Here is a 23,585-nt window from a genome sequence, read left to right on the forward strand (position 1 = left end):
CCATCAACAGCAGGTGCATTTCAAGAGCGGCAAATTTGAATCCAAATAAATGTCAAAATTCAAATTTTTCAAACATACAACTATTTTACACCCTTTGAAAGATAAACATCTCCTTAATCTAACCACGTTTTACGATTTCAAAAAGGTTTTACGGCGAAAGCATAAATTTAGAGTATGTTAGGACAGTACATTTACAAGAGTTGTGTGTAATGTTTTGTCAATTCAAAGACAGGGTCACCAAAACCATAAAACCTTCTACAATCTCCATCAGATGACACTCCTAGGACATTATGTTAGACAATGCATGCATTTTTAGTTCTATCAAGTTCATATTTATATCCAAAAACAGCGTTTTACTATGGCATTGATGTTGAGGAAATCGTTTCCCTCCAATAACCGGCAGTCAAGTCAACACCACAAATTAAATAATTAAAATTAGAAAACATTGGTAAAATATTATATTGTCATTTAAAGAATTATAGATTTACATCTCTTGAACGCAATCAACTTGCCAGATTTAAAAATAACCTTACTGGGAAATCACACTTTGCAATAATCTGAGCACTGCGCCCAGAAAAATACGCGTTGCGATACAGACTAGACGTCATGTTGGGGAGATCTAAAATCGAAAATACTATGTAAATAATCCATTACCTTTGATTCGCTTCATCAGATGTCACTTCCAGGTATCACTGGTCCATAACGAATGTAGTTTTGTTCAAAAAAGCTCATCATTTATGTCCAAAAATCTCCGTCTTGTTAGCACATGATCTAAGCCAGCCGGACTTCTCGTCATGAACGAGGGGAAAAAATATATTTACGTTCGTTCAAACATGTCAAACGTTGTATAGCATAAATCATTAGGGCCTTTTTTTTAACCAGAACATGAATAATATTCAAGGTGGACGAATGCATACTCTTTTATAACGTATTGGAACGAGGGTACCCAACATGAACGCGCGCGCCAGGTGTCTAATGGGCCATCATCGTACCATGGCTCTTGTTCGGTCAGATCTCCCTCCAGAAGACTCAAAACACTTTGTAAAGGCTGGTGACATCTAGTGGAAGCAATAGGAAGTGCCAAAATATTCCTCAGCCCCTGTGTTTTTCAATGGGATAGGTTTAAAGGTAATACAACACATCAGGTATCCACTTCCTGTCAGAAAATGTCTCAGGGTTTTGCCTGCCAAATGAGTTCTGTTATACTCACAGACACCATTCAAACTGTTTTAGAAACTTTAGAGTGTTTTCTATCCATATATAATAAGTATATGCATATTCTAGTTACTGGGTAGGATTAGTAACCAGATTAAATCGGGTAAAAAAAAATGTATCCAGCCGTGCAAATACTGCCCCCTAGCCCTAACAGGTTAAGAAAATTCATTAAGCAACATTTCTGAAAATGGTGTGTCTATTCCAAGAAAAAAAAAGAAAAAAAACTCTGGGTTTCCGTTAGGATGGAATGGAAAATATGGCGCTGTACAACGTGATGGTCGGGAGTAGGCTACAGTACTGGGCTATTTAGCTAAAGAATCCCCGTGTCGTGCTGGCACGCGGGAGACCGGGGTTCAATTCCCCGACGGAGAGGAAGGAGTAGTCTGTCCTTGTAAATAAGAATTTGTTCTTAACCGATTCCATATGTGTTATTTTGTAGTTGTGATGTCTTCACTATTATTCCACAATGTAGAAAATAGTAAAAAATAAATAAAAAGCCTGGAATGAGTAGGTGTCCAAACTTTTGACTGGTACTTGCTTAATTAATATTATGGTGTTTCTATTCCAAGAAAAATGAAAAACCCTCTGGGTTTCCATTAGGATGGAATGGAAAATATGGCGCTGTACAACGTGACGGTCTGGAGTACAGTACTGGGCTATTTATCTATAGAATCTAGCTAAATTTAGCTCAAGAAGGAGTAGGCTGGCCTTGTAAATAAGACTTTGTTCTTAAGGACATTACATCAAAGTTGGATCAGCCTGTAGTGTGGTTTTCCACTTTAATTTTGAGTGTGACTCCAAATCCAGACCTCCATGGGTTGATAAATTGGATTTCCATTGATTATTTTTGTGTGATTTTGTTGTCAGCACATTCAACTATGTAAAGAAAAAAGTATTTAATAAGATTATTTCTTTAATTCAGATCTAGGATGTGTTGTTTAAGTGTTCCCTTTATTTTTTTGAGCAGTATATGAACTTGATTGAACAAAACATGCATGTATTGTATAACATAATGTCCTAGGGTTGTCATCTGATGAAGATCATCAAAGGTTAGTGCTGCATTTATCTGTGGTTTTGTTTTTTGTGACATTATATGCTAGCTTGAAAAATGGGTGTCTGATTATTTCTTGCTGGGTACTCTGCTGACATAATCTAATGTTTTGCTTTCGCTGTAAAGCCTTTTTGAAATCGGACAGTGTGGTTAGATAAAGGAGAGTCTTGTCTTTAAAATGCTGTGAAATAGTCATATGTTTGAAAAATTGAAGTTTTGGGATTTTTGAGGAATTTGTAATTCGCGCCACGCCTATCATTGGATATTGGAGCAGGTGTTCCGCTAGCGGAACGTCTAGATGTAAGAGGTTAAAACAAGTCAAAATGAGGCTCAGTAGTGTGTGTGGCCTCCACGTGCCTGTATGACCTCCCTACAACGCCTGGGCATGCTCCTGATGAGGTGGCGGATAGTCTCCTGAGGGATCTCCTCCCAGACCTGGAGTAAAGCATCCGCCAACTCCTGGACAGTCTGTGGTGCAACGTGGCGTTGGTGGATGGAGCGAGACATGATGTCCCAGATGTGCTCAATTGGATTCAGGTCTGGGGAACGGACGGGCCAGTCAATAGCATCAATGCCTTCCTCTTGCAGGAACTGCTGACACACTCCAGCCACATGAGGTCTAGCATTAGGAGGAACCCAGGGCCAGCAGCACCAGCATATGGTCTCACAATGGGTCTGAGGATCTCATCTCGGTACCTAATGGCAGTCAGGCTACCTCTGGCGAGCCCATGGAGGGCTGTGCGGCCCCCCAAAGAAATGCCACCCCACACCATGACTGACCCACCACCAAACCGGTCATGCTGGAGGATGTTGCAGGCAGCAGAACGTTCTCCACGGCGTCTCCAGACTGTCACGTCTGTCACGTGCTCAGTGTGAACCTGCTTTCATCTGTGAAGAGCACAGGGCGCCATTGGCGAATTTGCCAATCTTGGTGTTCTCTGGCAAATGCCAAATGTCCTGCACGGTGTTTCGCTGTAAGCACAACCCCCACCTGTGGACGTCGGGCCCTCATACCACCCTCATGGAGTCTGTTTCTGACCGTTTGAGCAGACACATGCACATTTGTGGCCTGCTGGAGGTCATTTTGCAGGGCTCTGGCAGTGCTCCTCCTGCTCCTCCTTGCACAAAGGCGGAGGTAGCGGTCCTGCTGCTGGGTTGTTGCCCTCCTACGGCCTCCTCCACGTCTCCTGATGTACTGGCCTGTCTCCTGGTAGTGCCTCCATGCTCTGGACACTATGCTGACAGACACAGCAAACCTTCTTGCCACAGCTCGCCATCCTGGATGAGCGGCACTACCTGAGCTACTTGTGTGGTTTGTAGACTCTGTCTCATGCTACCGCTAGAGTGAAAGCACCGCCAGCATTCAAAAGTGACCAAAACATCAGCCAGGAAGCATAGAAACTGAGAAGTGGTCTGTGGTCCCCACCTGCAGAACCACTCCTTTATTGGGGGTGTCTTGCTAATTGCCTATAATTTCCACCTGTTGTCTGTTCTATTTGCACAACAGCATGTGAAATTTATTGTCAATCAGTGTTGCTTCCTAAGTGGACAGTTTGATTTCACAGAAGTGTGATTGACTTGGAGTTACATTGCGTTGTTTAAGTGTTCCCTTTATTTTTTTGAGCAGTGTATTTATATCAAAAACCAGCTTTTTACATTAGCATGTGACGTTCAGAACTAGCATACCCCCCGCAAACCTCCGGTGAATTTACTAAATTACTCACAATAAACGTTCACAAAAAACAAATTATTTTTACTTCTTTGGGCTAGGGGGCAGTATTTTCACATCCGGATAAAAAACTTCCTGCATGGAATCTTCTCAGGTTTTGGCCTGCCAAATGAGTTCTGTTATACTCACAGACACAATTCAAACAGTTTTAGAAACTTTGGAGTGTTTTCTATCCAAAGCTAATAATTATATGCATATTCTAGTTTCTGGGCAGGAGTAATAATCAGATTAAATCGGGTGCGTTTTTTATCCGGCTGTGAAAATACTGCCCCCTAGCCATAACAGGTTAACTGACTTGTCAAGTTAAATAAAAGGTTACACTAAGAGCATAATATTTTCTAATTCTAGTCTAACCAATACACACAGAGATTCAGAGAAAACAAAAATCTCATTGATATATCAAGACCAGTCCCCATGCTTGTCTCAGAGCAGCGGGAAAGGTTCTAAAATAGTTGTAGGCTATTGCTTCAAATCCTATTGCTTCTAACTTCAATATGCTCTTTAAATAAATAAGACCTACACCACATTACTCAACACTAGTGAGACTCACGTCATCTACGGTAGGCCTACAGTATATCAAAAAATATGACATGACTCTCCGCCAATAATTTCATAGAGGATTGGAGGAATCTAAATTAAATCCAAAAGCCACCTCATGGGTTTCCCGGTGGCGGCCGGCATGGGTATCGAACCTGCATCTGTAGCAATGCATTTTGCACTGCAGGAGCACCCATCCACAATGTATCAAAATACAGAGAGGTGTTGGTAAAGGTATATTGTCCTGCTAATAGCCCATAATGGGCTATTATAATACTGTACATGGTGTCCAGGCCAAAACATTTCTTTATTAAAGACTACGAGAAAGCATGTTGGTACTTATTTATTTTGATCCAAAACCATGAATGAGTGAGTCACTCAGCTTTATGTAGATGCTGGGCTATATGACTGTCAACAACTTGATAATATATAATAATTTTAAATAAACATAAGAGAGCGATTGTAATCTGAATAAAAGGCCAAAATAATATTTGTAAATGCCAAAACATGTATTTCTGTTTTTAGAGGGAGAGAAACGCTGGGCCAATTGTGCGCTGCCAATAAAGGCCAAAATATAGCCCTGCTAATATCCATTATGGCGCTGTACAACGTGATCATGTGTGTTTGAAAGAGTATTTTCCAGTAAGCAACAATTTGTTTACCTTCATTAGACAACTTTGTTCCAATATTTCTGTAATTCAGTGATATTTATTCCCATAGTAATTCGTTATGGTCCATAACTAAATAAACCAACATCGGCATTTTGAAAGAGTATTTTTATAATTATTTTATTAAACGAAAGTATAAAGATGCCATTGTTAGTTACATTGTTTTAGTTTGAACGTGCAGACTGGCACTAAGAACAGAACAACGGGAACGTTTCCCTAGTCAGCGCCATTATTAGTGCAATGCCCCTTAAGGTGTTGCCTGTGTGTTGCCTGTGACCCCCCCTCCCCGCAATGAAGCCCAAATTACCTCCAAGTCCCGCAGCATAATTGCAAAACTTTCAGTGGAGCAACTACTGTACATTCCATGAGACTTTTGAAAAAAACATGCAGGGCCTGGCATTAACCTGTTTATCCACTTGTCCTTCAGACAAGGTGACTGAAAATGTGTTGTTTGATGCAAGAAACCCTTTTACAAAATAAAATGCATTATTCCCATACCATTATTACAGAGAATCAGATAAATTATGCTACCCTCTACCTATTATTACACTTAGCAATTCAATACAGTCTCAAAATACAACACTGCCCCTTTAAGACAAAAGAAAAGCTCTTTAACCTGTTATGGCTAGGGGGCAGTATTTTCACGGCTGGATAAAAAACGTACCCGATTTAATCTGGTTACTACTCCTGCCCAGTAACTAGAATATGCATATAATTATTGGCTTTGGATAGAAAACACCCTAAAGTTTCTCAAACTGTTTGAATGGTGTCTGTGAGTATAACAGAACTCATATGGCAGGCAAAAACCTGAGAAGATTTCATGCAGGAAGTGGCCGTTCTTCTTGTCTCTGTTTATTGAAGAGTGAGGATCTTAGCTGTCCCGTGACACTTCCTACGGCTGCCATAGGCTCTCAGAAGGCGGCAAAACGCTGAATCGTGGCTTTGCAGGCTCTGGCTGAAAAAAAGTAGCGCGTTTGGGTAGTGGCTGGTTACAGTACTGTGAGACTCAGGCTCGTGCCCGCGTCAACCGAAAGCTTTGTTTTCTTTCCTCTGTTTAGCTAAATGGACATTCCCGGTCGGAATATTATCGCTTTTTTACGAGAAAAATGGCATAAAAATGGATTTTAAACAGCGGTTTACAGGCTTCGAAGTACGGTAATGGAATATTTAGATTTTTTTTGTCCCGAATTGCGCCATGCGCGCGACCCTTCTTTACCATTCGGATAGTGTCTGGGACGCACAAACAAAACGCCGCTATTCGGATATAACGATGGATTATTTTGGACCAAACCAACATTTGTTATTGAAGTAGCAGTCCTGGGAGTGCATTCTGACGAAGACAACAAAAGGTAATCAAACTTTTATAATAGTAAATCTGATATTGGTGAGTGCTAAACTTGCCGGGTGTCTAAATAGCTAGCCCGTGATGCCTGGGCTATGTACTTAGAATATTGCAAAATGTGCTTTCACCAAAAAGCTATTTTAAAAATCGGACATATCGAGTGCATAGAGGAGTTCTGTATCTATAATTCTTAAAATAATTGTTATGCTTTTTGTGAACGTTTATCGTGAGTAATTTAGTAAATTGTTAGCAAATTCCCCGGAAGTTTGCTAGTTCTGAACGTCACATGCTAATGTAAAAAGCTGTTTTTTGATATAAATATGAACTTGATTGAACAAAACATGCATGTATTGTATAACATAATGTCCTAGGTGTGTCACCTGATGAAGATCATCAAAGGTTAGTGCTGCATTTAGCTGTCTTCTGGGTTTTTGTGACATTATATGCTAGCTTGAAAAATGGGTGTCTGATTATTTCTGGCTTGGTACTCTGCTGACATAATCTAATGTTTTGCTTTCGCTGTAAACCCTTTTTGAAATCGGACAGTGTGGTTAGATAAAGGAGAGTCTTGTCTTTAAAATGCTGTGAAATAGTCATATGTTTGAAAAATTGAAGTTTTGGGATTTTTGAGGAATTTGTCATTCGCGCCACGCCTATCATTGGATATTGGAGCAGGTGTTCCGCTAGCGGAACGTCTAGATGTAAGAGGTTAACTGACTCACTTTTAAAAGATGGCTAGAAAAGCACACATTTTGAAGTCTTCCAGGAAGCAACCACTCCATTGACCCATGAGATGACTGCAGCTATAACTGGGATAACTCACTAACTAGCAAGGAATATGAACACATGTGCACAGGTGGCTACATGCAGCTCTCGCTTTGATCTCAAAACAAGCGCATCTACTAGTGACCACTCATGCTGTAAACACAGTCCAGTTCAAAGTGAATGGCAGATCCATATATGGCTATGGCTATTTGCACATAAACCTACTGCAGCTCTGATTGGTTATGGTGCGCCGGTCTGTGTAGAGTACAGGCCTGATCTAAATATAAAATGGTTCCATAGTAAAATGTTTAAACAAAGGTTAGCATGTTCAGTTAATAAATTATAATTATTAATAATGTTTGTCTGTTTTCATTAAGCTGCAAAAAGATTAAGATGACTGTAGTAGACTGTGTGTAGTAGACTGTTTCTGGATGACGCTGTAGTAGACGGTGGCCATGGATGACTGTGTAGTAGACAGTGTGTAGTAGACTTTGTACGTGGATGACTGTGTAGTAGACTAAAATGTTGAGGTCACTGTATGGTTTACCAGGAGGGGTGTGGAACACAAACATGGGTCTGAGGTTTGGTGAGAGGCGTGGGATTAACTCATGTGCATCTTAGACCTCTATCATTATGGTTCCAGCATTCACAGCCTCAAGTCTGACTGCCTCGCCAGGCTTTCAGTCCACTTTCAAGAATCAAATAGACTACAAAAGCTGAGTGGACAGTATGAGCTTTTGCAAAGATGCAGCTTGATGTACAAGAGAGATTTTAGATGGTCAACATTCCTATTGCTTTTCCATCCAAGGGGTTTGCATCATTTCCCCTCAATTTGTTACCATTTAGGAAAAACCTTCCAATTTGCAAACCATGCGAGTCAGTCAGTTCCTGGTCACCTCCCAGGTTCACAGTCCCCAAGTCTCCTCTACTCCGCTGCCAGCACAGCAAATCAGATAACAGCCCAGCCCCAACCAGCTTGTACAGCTAGATATGACCTCCATACTCCCGCCCCCAGGGACAATGACATCACAGTCCAACAGCCACACAGAGAGCCAGAGTGGAGACCACAAGATCCTCAATGATCTACATCAAGTTATTTATAGTCCAATAACACACATACACATTAAAAAAAATGAGAAAAGCATGGAAAATTACATTTTACTAATACCACAGAGTGCAATTCAGCACACAGAACCATTCTACAGAAAGCCAAAGCAGAGTGGTAACCATTTAATGGCAGCATCTGCTAATAGCGTTATTGTCCTTAGTGTGGTATTTGTTTATTAGAGTACAGGTGTTGGTAGTATTTCAGCAGTTTAGATGCAGCCATGTCAGATGACTCTCTGAGAAGGGGAGCAGCCAGGGTTAGGCTAGTACCCCTCTATTACTTATTCCCCCTGGACAGGAACTTATTGCAATGCTCAAACGCACAGAAGCTTTTAACCAGTATTTCAAAATATCCTCCTGGGTGTCAGCAAAGTACATAGACACACAGACACACAGTTGCTGAGTCAGAGTGTTTTTATTTTATATTTAACTAGGCAAGTCAGTTAAGAACAAATTCTTATTTACAATGATGACCTACCAAAAGGCCTCCTGCAGGGACGGGGGATTAAAAAAAATTAAAAAAAATCTAATAAAAACATAGGACAAAACACACATCACGACCAGAGAGACACCACAACAAGACAGATCTAAGACAACACAGCATGGCAGCAACACATGACAACACGGCATGGCAGCAACACATGACAACACGGCATGGCAGCAACACATGACAACACGGCATGGCAGCAACACATGACAACACGGCATGGCAGCAACACAACATGACAACACGGCAGCAGCACATGGCAGCAGCACTAGCTGTTCGGGGGGGGGGGCAGTGCCCCTGTGACAACAATTTCGTACCCCCTTGTGGCCCCCCTAAATGTGGAGTATGAAATAATCTTTACATAGCAAAAATGTGTTTATCGTTCTTTTTTTACATCCGTTATTAGACAGTGGCAACGATGATGATTATGAACATGGTCTTTTGCCTGCAATGCAGTGAAGAAAACGATATGACATCTAATGTAACTGGCCCCTCTAACAGTACAAATGCCCTCCCCAGTTGAAATGGTCTAGAACCGCCACTGGGCAGCAGCACAAAACATGGTAAACATTATTGGGCACAGACAAAAGCACAAAGGGTAAGAGGGTAGAGACAACAATACATCACGTGAAGCAGCCACAACTGTCAGTAAGAGTGTCCATGATTGAGTCTTTGAATGAAGAGATGGAGATAAAACGGTCCAGTTTGAGTGGTTTTTGCAGCTCGTTCCAGTCGCTAGCTGCAGCGTAATTAGATTCGATGTATAAACACGTCCTAAAATCACGCAAAAAAAAAAAACAAGAACTCTGTTCAGTTTCAGGGAACAACAAGGAAAGTCAATCACGTCTCCAACATGAACAGAATACCGCGGACTAACGCCATCCCACCTGACCAGCGGCAGTCAATAGCAGCAGGGCACCTGGGAGACGGAGTTCCACATTCAATTAGACTGCCTTATGAAATGCCTACTTCAACTCCTGCTACACCACTCATTACAAGATATCTTGCGGTGGTACATTTCAATGACAACCGAACTGACTTTTGCATGTTGTGAAACGTTATAGTCATCAATGGAAGAGAAACGCACGAGTCAGAGTCAAAGACTTAAGCGGCTGCCAGTCAACCATTAGGCTAGATGACATCAGAGCTCAACGGAATTCACCTAGCACAACAAAAGTGCGGAGGCAGGCAGCCAAGGCGGGACAGAACAAGAGCTGCTCTAATTTCTAGGGTGTATTCCCACTCCCACTGCTGGACTCATTCATTGTTGCTGCTGTAGACAGAGATATACCCCTCCCCCCCCCACACAGAGAGACAGAGAGACAGAGAGAGAGACAGAGAGAGAGAAACCTCCACAACCAGTCTGTCATTACACTTCTCTCGCATGTCTCCATGTCCACACTGACAGAAATGACCATCTTCACCCCCAGAGGAACGTCCGGGATGGTATGACGCTACTTCAAATGATATTCAGAAAAATGAGTCAAACTCTCCACTTCTCTCTCAGAAGGTTTCTCTTTCACCCACATGCCATGTATGTTTGCTTCTGTAGCTTGCATTATGCCACAGGAGCCATACTCTCTTAAAGAAAGCCTGTCTCAAACCAAGAGCTAAAACACTTCATATAGCCTAAGTACCTCTTAAGTACCTTTTAACACAACTTGATATCAGCACACTGACATTGTAATATTCACAGTATATTCCGTAAATGCTTACAATAAATCCTTAGTTATTACTTGATTTTTTTATGACTTTATTGTACACTTTTATACTATTAATGACAGTATTAGTTTTACTGATAATTGTATTATTATTACTGCAGTGTTGAGGAAGTCCACAAGAAAAAAAAAATGTATTGCACCGTTTATGCTCTATCCTGTGCATATGATGAATACATGTTGATTTGAACTTATGTAACAAAAACTACCCAAAAACTACATCAAAACAGAAGAAAACATTTCTAACAGTCTAATTGCCATAGTGATCGGCAGCAGCACCCAAACCCTTCCGTGTTATGAATGGTGGACAGAGACTTGCTAGCTATGTTAGCTAGATAGTTGGGATTTTCTACAAGGAATCTGCCTCCCGAAAAAAGCTTCTCCCAAGTGGCTGTGACACCTACTCCCGTTGCCTGCTGCTTGGATTCCACCTGGCCATCTGTTCACCGTCTGCCCTGGCCTGTCTCCCCCCTGTTTGTTATAGGTACCCCCACCACACTCCCCCCTCTCTGTTCACCGTCTGCCCTGTCTCCCCCCTGTTTGTTATAGGTACCCCCGCCACACTCCCCCCCTCTCTGTTCACCGTCTGCCCTGGCCTGTCTCCCCCCTGTTTGTTATAGGTACCCCCACCACACTCCCCCCTCTCTGTTCACCGTCTGCCCTGGCCTGTCTCCCCCTGTTTGTTATAGGTACCCCCGCCACACTCCCCCCTTGTTCACGTTGCTGTCTCCCCCCTGTTTGTTATAGGTACCCCCACCACACTCCCCCCTCTCTTCCAGGCTTTCACTCACCTCCAGCACACACACACACACACCACACACACACACACACACACTTTGGACTGATTGGAATTTTAGATAGGCTAATTAACTTACTCAGAAACACTTCAATTAACTAGGATAGGACTACTATTGATTTATTTTCTCTCATACTTTTATAGCCTACTGGACTCAGAGAGCTACTCTCTCAAGCTCTTGTTGGGGCGAGTGACTCTGAACTTACAACGGCTAGCCCCAAGTCCTTATCTTTCTTTCTGCTGCTTTATGCTATTTGCCTCATGACTCCTGTGCACTTTGTTGACTCTGAACGTGCTTGTTTAGCCAACCGTGGGACAGACTGTTTGTTCCCACACTCAGGACTCTGACTCTATTGGTTACATGGACTCTTGGCATCCCATCCTATCCATCTCGTCGGCTTTATATTCATGTTACCTGATGAAATTGTACAATATGATCTTGTTGCCATCTGATGCACATTCAGATGTCATAAAACATCAACATTGCAGAGCTCTCGCTGTCCTATGCCGTGCCCTGACTGCTGATGATATCTGGAAATGTGCATGTAGACCCTGGCCCATCTACTGTTTCTAGCCCCAATTCTAACTTGTGCACTGATCTCTCTGTTTCACTGATTTCTGCTCTTGTAAAAGCCTGGGTTTTCTGCACGTTAACACGAGAAGCTTATTGCCTAAAATGTATCAATTAAAAGTGTAGGTTCACAGCTCCAATCCAAATGTGTTGGTCATTACTGAGATGTGGTTAAGAAAGAGTGTTTTGAACACTGATGTTAACCTTTCTGGTTATAACCTTTTTCAGCAAGACAGATCTTCCAAAGGTGGTGGAGTGGCAAACTTTACCAAGGATCACCTTCAGTGCTCCGTTGTCTCCACCAGGTCTGTCCCTAAACAATTTCATTCGCTGGTTTCAAGCATTAAACTTTCCAATAGCTCCGTTGACCGTTGCTGGGTGTTTTTAGCCACCATCAGCACCGGCCTGTACCCTGCCTGCCCTAAGCTCTCTCCTGGCCCCTTACACTAAGTCTGAATTTGTCCTGCTAGGTGACCTAAACTGGAACATGCTTAAACCACCTGACCAACTCCTAAAGCAACGGGACTCACTACATCTTTCAGATTATTACCAATCCCACAAGGTATGACTCCAAAACACCCAGATTTGTATTATTATTTTTTTTATTTTTTTTAAATGTAATCTAGGCAAGTCAGTTAAGAACAAATTCTTATTTACAATGACGGCCTAGGAACAGTGGGTTAACTGCCTTGTTCAGGGGCAGAACAGATTTTTACCTTGTCAGTTCAGGGATTCGATCTAGCAACCTTTCGGTTACTGGCCCAACGGTCTAACCACTAGGCTACCTGCCGCCCCAAAGGCTACTCTCCTTGGTGTTATCCTCCCAAACAATCCTGATAGGTATCAGTGTGATGTTTTCTGTAATGACCTTAGTGATCACTGTTTTACAGCCTGTGTTCGCAATGGCTGCTCAGTGAAACAACCTGTCCTGATGTGTCATAGAAGCTCGATTAAAAAAATAAAAATAAAAACAACTGAGCAAGCCTTCCTTTATGACCTGGCCTCTAAAGTTGTATAGAATCCGCTTGATCCCCTCTGTCGAAGACGCTTGTACCTTATTTTTTTAAAATATTTTCAGTGGTATTGTTACAAACACGCCCCATAAAGAAAATGAGAATTAAAAAAAGGTTCAGCCCCTGGTTCGACTGTGTTCAGGCAGAGTAACTCCTCCTCAAGAATTCCATTTGGCGAAAGGCTCGGCACAAGCATCTTCAGGCTGACGCTCTCGTTCAGGCAAATGACAAATAAGTGCACTCAGGCTATCCGGAAGGCCAAAGTTAGTTACTTTAAGGAGCAATTCTCGCTCTGTGGGTCTAACCCCAAGAAGCTCTGGAAAACAGTTAAAGACCTGGAGAATAAACCCTCCTCCTCACAGCTGCCCATGTCCCTTAATGTTGATGATGTGGTGGTAACAATCCAATTTGGATATATTTTGGGTGGCGTAACCAGTTGGAAGGTTGTTGAGGGCGGTCACGTGTGTTGCAAAGCAGAGAATCACAGGTTCAAGCCCAGTATGGGCCTGACGACTCATACTAAATTGTTCCGTTGCTCTGTGATTCCCTACATACTTTAGTCTGAGATTGCCATCACTGAAGTCATTTGTGGTGACCAGGGGCGTCATACAAAACAAAATCATCATCGATTGGATCGTCTCTAAATCAGAGTATCAAAGCCAACGCCACATTTTTAAACAGCTGCTTTACCCACGTGTTCTGGCTCTGGCCCAACCCATCGGTTTCAGGACCAATCAGACGGCCCAGAATGTGTTCGCATTCGGTAAAGTGTCGGGGAGGTACTCAGTTCCTTCTCAGCAATGAGTCTGGATCTAAGGTCTGCGGGGGTGGCGTAGCATTTGGCCGGAGCAAGGTGTCTAGGTAGCCAGGCAAGGGCAGTCGGACAGTGGAGGAAGCTAAGCTGTTAGCATCACACTGACCCTCGTTACACGTCTTCCCTGTGGCTCAGTTGGTAGAGCATGGTGTTTGCAACGCCAGCATGGTGTGTGCAACGCCAGGGTTGTGGGTTTGATTCCCACAGGGGGCCAGTACAAAAAAAAAAAAATGCATTGTATGAAATGTGTGCATTCACTACTGTAAGTCGCTCAGGATAAGAGCGTCTGCTAAATTACTTAAATGTAAATGTCTCTCTCGTATGGGTATAACCCTATGAGTGTAAAATGGCTTTGTTGTGTGTTTGTGCATGCACCGGTGTGTGAGCTTACTTCCCTAAGAGCTGTCAACTGGGGAATGTGGGAGGTCTGTTCTGGTAGACAAATTGAGGTCAGCAGCAAATGACTAATGTTAATTACAGCAGAGATGTGTCAAGTGCTGTTTGAGTGCAAAGTCCCTCATCTGAAACTACATATGTGTGTTGAGTGGTCATCTAGTATGCTTCCATTTGACTATGGAAATGCTCCATGTATTTGAGGTACAGGGCTATGCATAGCTAGAAAGTGTGTGTGTGTGTGTGTGTGTTTCTTCTGAGTGTTTGAATTGGGAAAACCTGCTTAACGAGTGTCACTGCTGATGTGGGAGACAGAACCGGGCTGTGGGTTAGAGCGCACAACACAAACAGGCAAGGAAAGATTGCGAATTTCTACTGTTCAATAGAAAACAATCAAATGGGTGAGAAAAAGGAAGCACTAAAGTGGAAATGATGAGTTGCTTATTTCTGCAATAAGCTGTATGAATCAACACAATGCTATAGTCATGAAATTCTATTGAATGCCTATTTCTTGCCGATAGATCATTTTAGTTTAAAAACAGACTAGGCTAGCAAGGAAATAGGAAATGTTGACAGACCCCACAGGGCCAGGTACACACCTGCTGTTTATACATCATACACACATCCTATCCAACAGTCTCCTGAGCCAACACTAAACTGGGTTAGTGAGTGAGAGGGACAGTCAGTGCATTATAAATGAAGAAAAAAAAAAAACTGGTGCAGCACATGTATAAAGTACACATTTGCATGAATTAGCCTCAGAGTGGGAATGTATTAGGCCCAAGGCTATTATGTGCAACACAAAAGTATAGGCTGTAGCCTAGTGATAGACTGCCATAATATAGGTTGTGCATAGTGGGTCCTGTCCCGCTGCCGATTTCCGGGTGTGGCATGGAACTTATAAATAGACTAGTGGGAGACAAGCCTACACCTAAGATTCCCTTTGAAACAAGGGCAGAACACCAGTTATCCCAAGATGTACTCTTAACAAGTCTACCGTTACTCCTTAAGGTCCAAGGATCTTATGTTGATATTTTCAGAGGTAGACTGGCTCTGGAAGCCCAAAACTCCATCTAAACGTGAATCGATTCTCAATTGCGAAACGGTTCTAGAATCATAAAGCTCTTTACTTTTAATGTTACACCAATATAATTTCACTATGCACAACATACACTTAGTATACAATGTTTTAACAGGCTTTATCACAGTTGCACCTGACAGTATTTTTCAGTGACAACACATTTCTGGCAGCCGTCTTCCGTTACACACAGGTGTTCATAGCATGCTAGATAGCTAATTAGCCCAGGTGGTCCATCTGTCCCGCATAAACATGCGCTGTAACATGGAGATATGGTGTCATGAGAACAGTAACCCTAACCCTATAAAAAAGGTATATAACAATTTATGCTTTCGTTTTTAGAAAATTATTTCCCACTGATATGAAAGATAAGGTCCATATACTTCCAAAACTGTACCGCAAGCGATGCACGTTACGCCTTGATCACACCTACAGTGCGCTTGCGCAAAATGGTTTGCAGCATCTGGATGTGTGCAACAAAAGTTTAACATTCACCTTCTGCTAACATTTCTGTCAAGCCGTCTATGCGTACAGTTGGACGCATACTTTCGATAAATCCAACGTATGCCCCACACAGAACGCACTGCTGCAAGGCAAACGCAGTGTCCCATTGGAAATGAATGTACTCCTGGTGTACCAAAATGCAATGACGCTGTCAGTGTGATCAAGACGTTAATGTTCAGACCGAGCGTCGGGGACATCAACAAAACCCATTCCTCCAATGACTTGTGTAATGTAATGGAACGGAGTCATTCAAGGGTTAAACACCAGTGTGACATCACACAAAATACATTTTTCTCCAGTCTACACTACACCCACCTATTATCTCTTTACTCACCCACTATAAACGAGTTCTTTGGACCCCACAAAACTATACAGTATATTTACGCAGGATACGGTGCCTAACTACCGGTAATATTCTTTTGTTTTTGCAGGCAAAGGGTATAAAAGTCATAAAGTATAGAAATTATACATAACAGCAGATCCTATGCAAACACCACTGGGAAAACAATGTTGTTGGCCTCTTTGTGGCACCCCATCTTGCCAAGTGAAGCATCATTTTTAACTGGATTAAAGGGGGACAAGCAGCCTAATATTCAACTAAATGTTTTTCATATACCTAAACTCTAGACTACACTCCATACAGATTATGCTCAACATAGCCTGTCAGACTGAAACAAGCAGTTACTGTAGGTAGTTGTGTTCTGTTGTTGTGTAATGTCATCATGTCACCTAGAGAGTTAGAAATTACATCTTCAATGGAAAACAATTCAATGTGTACTGGGAACAGTCTACAATACACAAATAATTAAGTTATCAATCGAATCTACTGATCAGTCGACTGGAGTAGCCTGATTTAATTTCCGTGTTCGGCCCTGCTGACAACCGCTGACACTATCGCAGGAGCAAGTTGCCCCCAAAACGCTAGATAGCAAAGTTATTTGGTCCATATTTATTGCATTGTGTTTCATTTCCTTACATAATTATATACTACTATGTAAGATTTCTGGTCCTAGACCAGTGCCTCCAGGCAACTTTTCACGGTTTCCTTTGAAACATTTGTTATTCGCCCTGGCTTGCCACGCAAACGTCGCATCTAACGTCAACATTTCGTTCCTCCTCTTTCGTTTTGTTTTGTTTGTTTACGCCAAGTGCGTAAATGAGTATGTGACCAAATACCCGTTTAGGAGCACGGATCAACTTTACCAACTGGTTATCTAGCTAGCGAAATTCCTTTCTAAAACCTGACTCCAGTGAGCTTTTGCAAATTGAATTGAGTGAGCTAAACCACAAATATGATAGCTGTCTAGCTAACGTTAGCTTTGAGCACCACCAACCTGCCAACGAAATTTTCCAAGACCGAGCTTTTTCCAGCACTCTGCCCACCGACCACAGCAATTTGCGGTAGGTCCAAGTTGCAACTCTGGCCGATGGAACTGAAAGCGTCCTGAAGTTTGTTGATAAGGGGGATCAAATCTTCCATCCCCCGGTTCCCCATGGTTTCGTTGGATCGTCTCCCCTCCCGAAGAGCAAACTAACGTTAACGTTACTAGTTAGCAAGGTGCTCGGGTTACTCCGAAGTGTTGAATTCCACCTTTCAAGCCGCCCTGTCTTCACTCTGTCAAAGGAAAATATGCTGTTTACAATTGTGTAACTCCCAATTTAGTGGGAGTACAATAACGTGTTCTTATAAACACGAACAAAATACTCAAAGTCAACCAAACTCACAAAACAAAACTTCCACCATCCGGTCAGGCATGTCGACATCCGACCTAACCGGTGATTAGGCTACCGCCTCCTGTCAATTAAATAATTGGTCAATCTCACTGCTCGTCTCTAATCACTCTCCTTTCATTGGCTAGTTGTTTTCAACGTCAAAGGGGTGTGTTCACCCCTGGACATTGCTTCAATGGGCAAATTAATACTTGATGATAGAATTATTAAATGACAAGACATGCAATGATAGCTTCTACGAGTTTGCTGTCAATAGTATTGTAATGAAGGCATATTTTTGACAACTCAATGCAAATATTAGATGACTGTAGTTCCGGTATGACACGTGCTTGTTGACGTTGTCTGTGTGCAACAACATGGCTGCGCCCATAGCCAGAGGAGCTGCAACGAGCAGCCTTGAAACAGGCATGGTTGTGAAGAAAGCCGTTTCCATCGTTGCTCCTCTTGCTCTCCGAATCATCGCCGAATGTCCAGTGACCAAAGCGAGGGCTTGTGATCTCACACTTCCTCACTGTACGGTCAGCACCCCAGTGTTCATGCCTGTTGGTACACAAGGCACGATGAAGGGAATCACTGTGGACCAACTCGATGATCTGGGATGTCAGATTTGTCTTGGCAACACATACCACTTGGGTATGAGGCCGGTAAGTGTAGCCCAATAATGTAAGAAAGGAGCCTAACGTTAGTCGTTACAGTCCAAGGACCTTACATGTTCTGTTTAAAGGGGCAATCAGAATTTGCTACATCCATTTTGGGATTTATACATTAATGATATGTACCCATTGATTCTTGAGGAATATAACTTCCTCATGAGCTTAGTTCAACTGTCATACCCCCAAAATATATACAGTATAACTGTGTTTTACGCCAATCTTTGTAAACTAAGTAAATGTAAACAACACAGTATGGCCTCACAACATGGTCAAAGCTATACTTCTGATATCATGGATGGTCAGCCCTTGCATCCATAGCTCTGTCTATGAATTTGAGAATGGTTACATATCTCCAGCCCCATCCCTCAGCTTTTTAGTGAAACAGTGGTGGAGAGGGGGTTTTGTTATTGTTTCAACTGGTGATTTGCGCTTTAAAGGCAAATTTGCTCAGGAAGCCAAAACAGCCAAATACTCCATCTAAACGTTAATTGATTCTCACTTGCGGTCCGTTTCTAGAAACATAAATCCCTCTACTTTCATATCACATCAAAATAATTTTGCAAATGCACACTTACTATAGACTGTTTTAACTGGTTTAACACAGTTGCGGCCAACATTGTTTTTCAGTGACAAAAAGCTGTGTATAACCCTATAAAGCTGTGTATAAATTTTAACCTTCTGTTTTTTTACAATTATTTATTGTTGATATGAAAGATATAAGGTCCTTATGCTTCCAAAACTGTACCGCAAGCAATGTGTGTTAATGTTCAGACTGAGCTTCAGGGCTCTTAACAAAACTCCCATGTATAGAAGATGCCTTCGTCCAATAACTCTTATGTGTAACATAATGGAACTGAGAGTCATTATCAAGGGCTACATTAAGTGGTGCTAGGGCTATTCACATTGTGTATCAAAGATGATTGACCTTGTAGACAGTTCTTTGTTGTCAGTGTCTGGTGTGCTCCAGACAGTGAGGATGGTGTTGTCTGTCTGTCCCATCACAGGGTCCTGAGCTGATTGAGAAAGCAAATGGCCTGCATGGCTTCATGAACTGGAAAAGAAATCTTTTGACTGTGAGTATCAGCTAATGTGTTGACTGTGTGAGTGGGCTAAAAACAACAAGGGTCTCTTTCACCCAAATGTCTGCTTTTCAAGATATGTGAGCATCATATGGGGAGGATATCTGTATTTTCAAGGTCACATAATCTGGAAAACTTGACTGCTGACAAGAAAAACATTTTGGGACTACAGTATGTCAACAATGGACTATTGAAACACAAACCAAAAGATAGTTTTTGGTTTGAATTTTCCTTGAATCCCCATCATTTCTACATAGGACAGTGGGGGCTTTCAGATGGTGTCTCTTGTTGAACTATCTGAGGTTACTGAGGAGGGGGTCAAGTTCAAATCTCCTTACGATGGAAAGGAGATCCTTCTGAGTCCTGAGCAGTCAATCGCCATACAGAACAGTCTGGGTAAGAAGGACACAATCCAGTATCCACTCCCAATGAATCAGTCTGGAAAGTAAAGCCACTATACTTCAGGTAGTACTCCTGTCATTCATTTTAATATCACACCATTTCTGTTTTGTCCAGGGTCAGACATCATGATGCAGTTGGATGACGTGGTCAGCAGTACGGTGACTGGGCCGCGGGTGGAGGAGGCTACGTGGAGATCGATTCGCTGGCTGGACCGCTGCATCGCGGCCAATAAGAATCCAGACAGACAGAACCTGTTTGCCATCATCCAGGGGGGGCTGAACGCAGAGCTGCGCAAAGCCTGTCTAGACGGTAAGATGTTTCCCCCCTGTTTCATCTATGTCCTTCGATGACTGACCTCCGTCAAAGCCATTCAGCACAGCAAATTGCTCTGTCTTCATGGGTATTAGCTAATTAGTTTAACATCTTATTTTGGAAATACAGTGGAAAAGAGCTATTGAAAAATACATTATCTGTGCAGATGCTGATACCAATTTCGTAAAATGTGCGTATTCCAGAGGATACATTTTTTTCTCTATTTCTGTTCCTGTGCTTTTTACAGAAATGACAAAACGGGATGTTCCTGGCTTTGCTATCGGTGGGCTGAGCGGAGGTGAGGAGAAGGATGATTTCTGGAGGATGGTGACACTCAGCACAGACCACCTGCCTCGGGAGAAGCCTCGCTACCTTATGGGGGTTGGGTATGGCTGCCATCTTCCTTATGTTATAACAGCACATTTCTATGCAAAAATGACATAAGTTGCAAATGTTTTGTTGCGCCGTACAGATATTTTTATGGATGTGGTTCATGTGTTATTGCTGTGGGTCACAGTTATGCAGTGGACCTGGTGGTGTGTGTTGCGCTGGGTTGTGACATGTTTGACTGTGTTTTCCCAACACGCACTGCAGTAAGTATTCCATTCTCTTACATATTATGAGTCACCTACTCTCTTAATTTACTTTGAAATAAGTATTCTTATCACAAGTACAGAGAAACCCAATAGCTTCTTTTATTATTTAGTCCATAGCAGTAATACTTTCTTTATAATGATTATATTGATTATTATGGTTATGATGATAATGAGTGATCTTCTTCCTTTCATCCCAGAGGTTTGGCTCAGCCCTGGTCCCGTGGGGATCTCTGACCATTACCAAAAAGCAGTTTGCCAAGGACCTACGGGCAATAGACCCAGACTGCCAGTGCCCCACCTGCAGGAGGTAAAGGCATATTAACCTGGTACACTGAGGGACAGAATACGGAGGGTTGAAGGAATGGTTTGTAGGGGTTAGAGAAACTGGTTTACAAATCTCAATTCTCTTCAATGGATGTTTTTAGTTGTAGGCTGAATGATTCTGAGGATTGTTTTCCCATGGGGCGGCAGGTAGCCTAGTGGTTAGACCGTTAGGCCAGTAACCGAAAGGTTGCTAGATCGAATCCCCGAGCTGACAAGGTAAAAATCTGTGGCTCTGCCCCTGAACAAGGCAGTTAACCCACTGTTCCTAGGCCATCATTGTAAATAATATTTTGTTCTTAACTGACTTGCCTAGTTAAATATATCTATTTTTTTTTAAATACAGTATCGTTTTTTTTGTTGCTCCGCAATGACTCCAGGCACAGTCGGGCCTATCTACATGCTCTGTTCAAGAGTGACACCGCAGCCATGCATCACATTACCATCCACAACATCTCCTACCAGGTCTGTGTTTCTATAATGGTTAATAGTTTCCTTTAGTTACTATTTGCCATAAATGAGATAATAACCTTATCCTCTATCTTTGCGTCCAGCTCACTCTGATGCGGTCGGTGAGACAGAGCATCATAGATGGTCGCTTCCCAGACTTTGTGAGGACATTCATGAAGAGAATGTTCCCCTCTCCTGAACAGTATCCAGGCTGGGCGGTGGATGCTCTAGGAACAGTCAACATCACATTGAATTAAACTGGTCAACTCCTTGCTTACACAGCCTGGGACTTCCTCTGCAATGGCCAATAAGACCTTTTATATGAGAAATCAGATCTCCTTTTTAAAAATTGTTTTGTTTGTTATGAAATCGCCTTTTCTACTTTTATGCTTCACTTGGGTAATTGCTTCTGCCTGTATATTCTGTCAGACTTATTACTGAATGGTTCAATGATGGTGATGAGCCTGAATATTTTACTGTCTTTATGATTTAGTTACGTTCATGTTTTGTTACAGTACGGTTAGTTTTTTTTGTCATTTATATGCTAAACATTCTGTTGAAAGTTACGAATTTACATTGTACTGCTTTCAACTCCTGTCAGACATACAGCACTTTTGTGACATCCAGTTTTCACTCTGCAGACCTTTTCAGTGTATGATAATGTAGGAGTGGAGTAGTGTTGTTGAAGTCCAGGAACTGTCTCCTCTGATAGTCAGACACTTTTAGTTGTTACCATGGCTACAGATCAGCGGCCCACCCTCTTTACATTCCATGCATGACTTCTAACACAGAAATGTGGTCATAAACTAACAATTAGAGAGATTTCGGAACATTTCCTAGGGCTTGTTATCGACCTTTACCAGCAGGAGGAAGCAAATACATTTCTATAATTGAGTTCTGTTTTGTTGTGCAAGAGATGAGAACACAGGAACCCACGTTTGTGTGCTTTTGACTTTTTTACCACTAGAGGGCAAAAATATTCTAAACCTTGATGACTTGAGCCAGATTATGCCATCTGTTTAGTTTACATGCTGGAGAAATTTCATAGGAAGGAATTGCAATTATACCCACCCAGTTTGGTTCAAAAGCAGAGAAGTAGAGCATGTATGGTTTAGTCAGATTTGCATGCTGAGGGCAGACCGAGTAGTGGCAAACCAATTCTCAAGGAAGTGGCTTAGGGGATCACAATTTCCTGTGTCTCCGAAGTGCTACTTTCTCAAACAAAAAATGACACCCAACACAATGAGCTCCAGCAGTCAAGACAGTCGGAGGACAGAGAATAATAGGGTGTCATAATCTGCCATAGAAGCAAACCAGGATCCAAGACACATTGGAAAACAATAGGCAAGATTTTTTTTGTAGATTCCAACGTTTAGGTTTTTTTCCCGGAAACAACAATTTGTTTGATTGGTTCCTGTTTTTCTATTAGAAATTGAGGTCCTTTCTGTTTCAGTTTTTCATTGTAAGACATCTAATTAAAGCTTTAATAGGCAACATTGCAGTTGTAAAAGCACCTGTTGCCTCTAGTTGAGAGACAAGATCTTTAAATAAAGCCACCCTGTATAGGCTACAGAGTTTATACATGGGTTGTAATTGTTAATACCTGTCAGTTATTAGTTTATAATGCTAAACATATAATAATAAACATGTAATAGTAATGAACAAATTATTCTTTAATGAATCAACACGGTTGACAATCACATTTTTAGTCTGTGCGTGTCACTTGAATTAGATTATTTTACGGGATATTGTAGTCCTATTGGATGAATTCTCTAAGAAAATCGCCTTTATCTACAGTCGTGGCAAAAAGTTTTGAGAATGACACAAATATGAATTTTCACAAAGTCTGCTGCCTCAGTTTGTATGATGGCAATTTGCATATACTCCAGAATGTTATGAAGAGTGATCAGATGAATTGCAATTAATTGCAAAGTCCCTCTTTGCCATGCAAATGAACTGAATCCCCCAAAAACATTTCCACTGCATTTCAGCCCTGCCACAAAAGGACCAGCTGACATCATGTCAGTGATTCTCTCGTTAACACAGGTGTGAGTGTTGACGAGGTCAAGGCTGGTGATCACTCTGTCATGCTGGTTGAGTTCGAATAACAGACTGGAAGCTTCAAAAGGAGGGTGGTGCTTGGAATCATTGTTCTTCCTCTGTCAATCATGGTTACCTGCAAGGAAACACGTGCCGTCGTCATTGCTTTGCACAAAAATCGCTTCACAGGCAAGGATATTGCTGCCAGTAAGA

At 42.0% G+C, this 23,585-nt stretch overlaps 2 protein-coding genes across 22 annotated transcripts in view; one reads left to right on the plus strand and one right to left on the minus strand.

Moving 5' to 3' along the window:
- Positions 1-17,626, minus strand: part of LOC106601595 (dynamin-2) — a 47,746-nt gene extending 30,120 nt beyond the window's left edge. For 7 of the 20 annotated variants that reach the window (XM_045720081.1, XM_045720091.1, XM_045720087.1 and 4 more), the window contains exon 1: positions 17,123-17,546. In XM_045720081.1, the coding sequence (XP_045576037.1) occupies positions 17,123-17,283 (161 nt within the window). In that variant the 5' untranslated portion in view covers positions 17,284-17,546. Of the gene's footprint in view, positions 1-17,122 lie in introns of all 20 variants that reach the window. The other 13 variants (XM_045720088.1, XM_045720086.1, XM_045720084.1 and 10 more) reach the window with 5 other exon arrangements.
- A 40-nt stretch (positions 17,627-17,666) lies between these two features.
- On the plus strand, positions 17,667-22,994 carry LOC123723704 (queuine tRNA-ribosyltransferase catalytic subunit 1). 2 transcript variants are annotated; one of them, XM_045720093.1, is made up of 9 exons: positions 17,669-18,163; positions 19,177-19,245; positions 19,509-19,647; positions 19,768-19,962; positions 20,213-20,351; positions 20,483-20,558; positions 20,759-20,868; positions 21,263-21,347; positions 21,437-22,994. In XM_045720093.1, exons 1-9 carry the CDS (start codon positions 17,876-17,878, stop codon positions 21,587-21,589), a joined length of 1,254 nt encoding a protein of 417 aa, XP_045576049.1. In that variant the 5' UTR covers positions 17,669-17,875; the 3' UTR covers positions 21,590-22,994. The 2 variants fall into 2 exon arrangements, with proteins under 2 accessions (XP_045576050.1, XP_045576049.1); XM_045720094.1 differs by lacking the exon at positions 21,437-22,994 and having other exon boundaries at positions 17,667-18,163; positions 21,229-21,347.
- The last annotated feature ends 591 nt before the right edge of the window (positions 22,995-23,585 follow it).

The sequence above is a fragment of the Salmo salar genome, chromosome ssa06 (assembly GCF_905237065.1).
Source record: "Salmo salar chromosome ssa06, Ssal_v3.1, whole genome shotgun sequence".
Classification (NCBI taxonomy): Eukaryota; Metazoa; Chordata; class Actinopteri; order Salmoniformes; family Salmonidae; genus Salmo; species Salmo salar.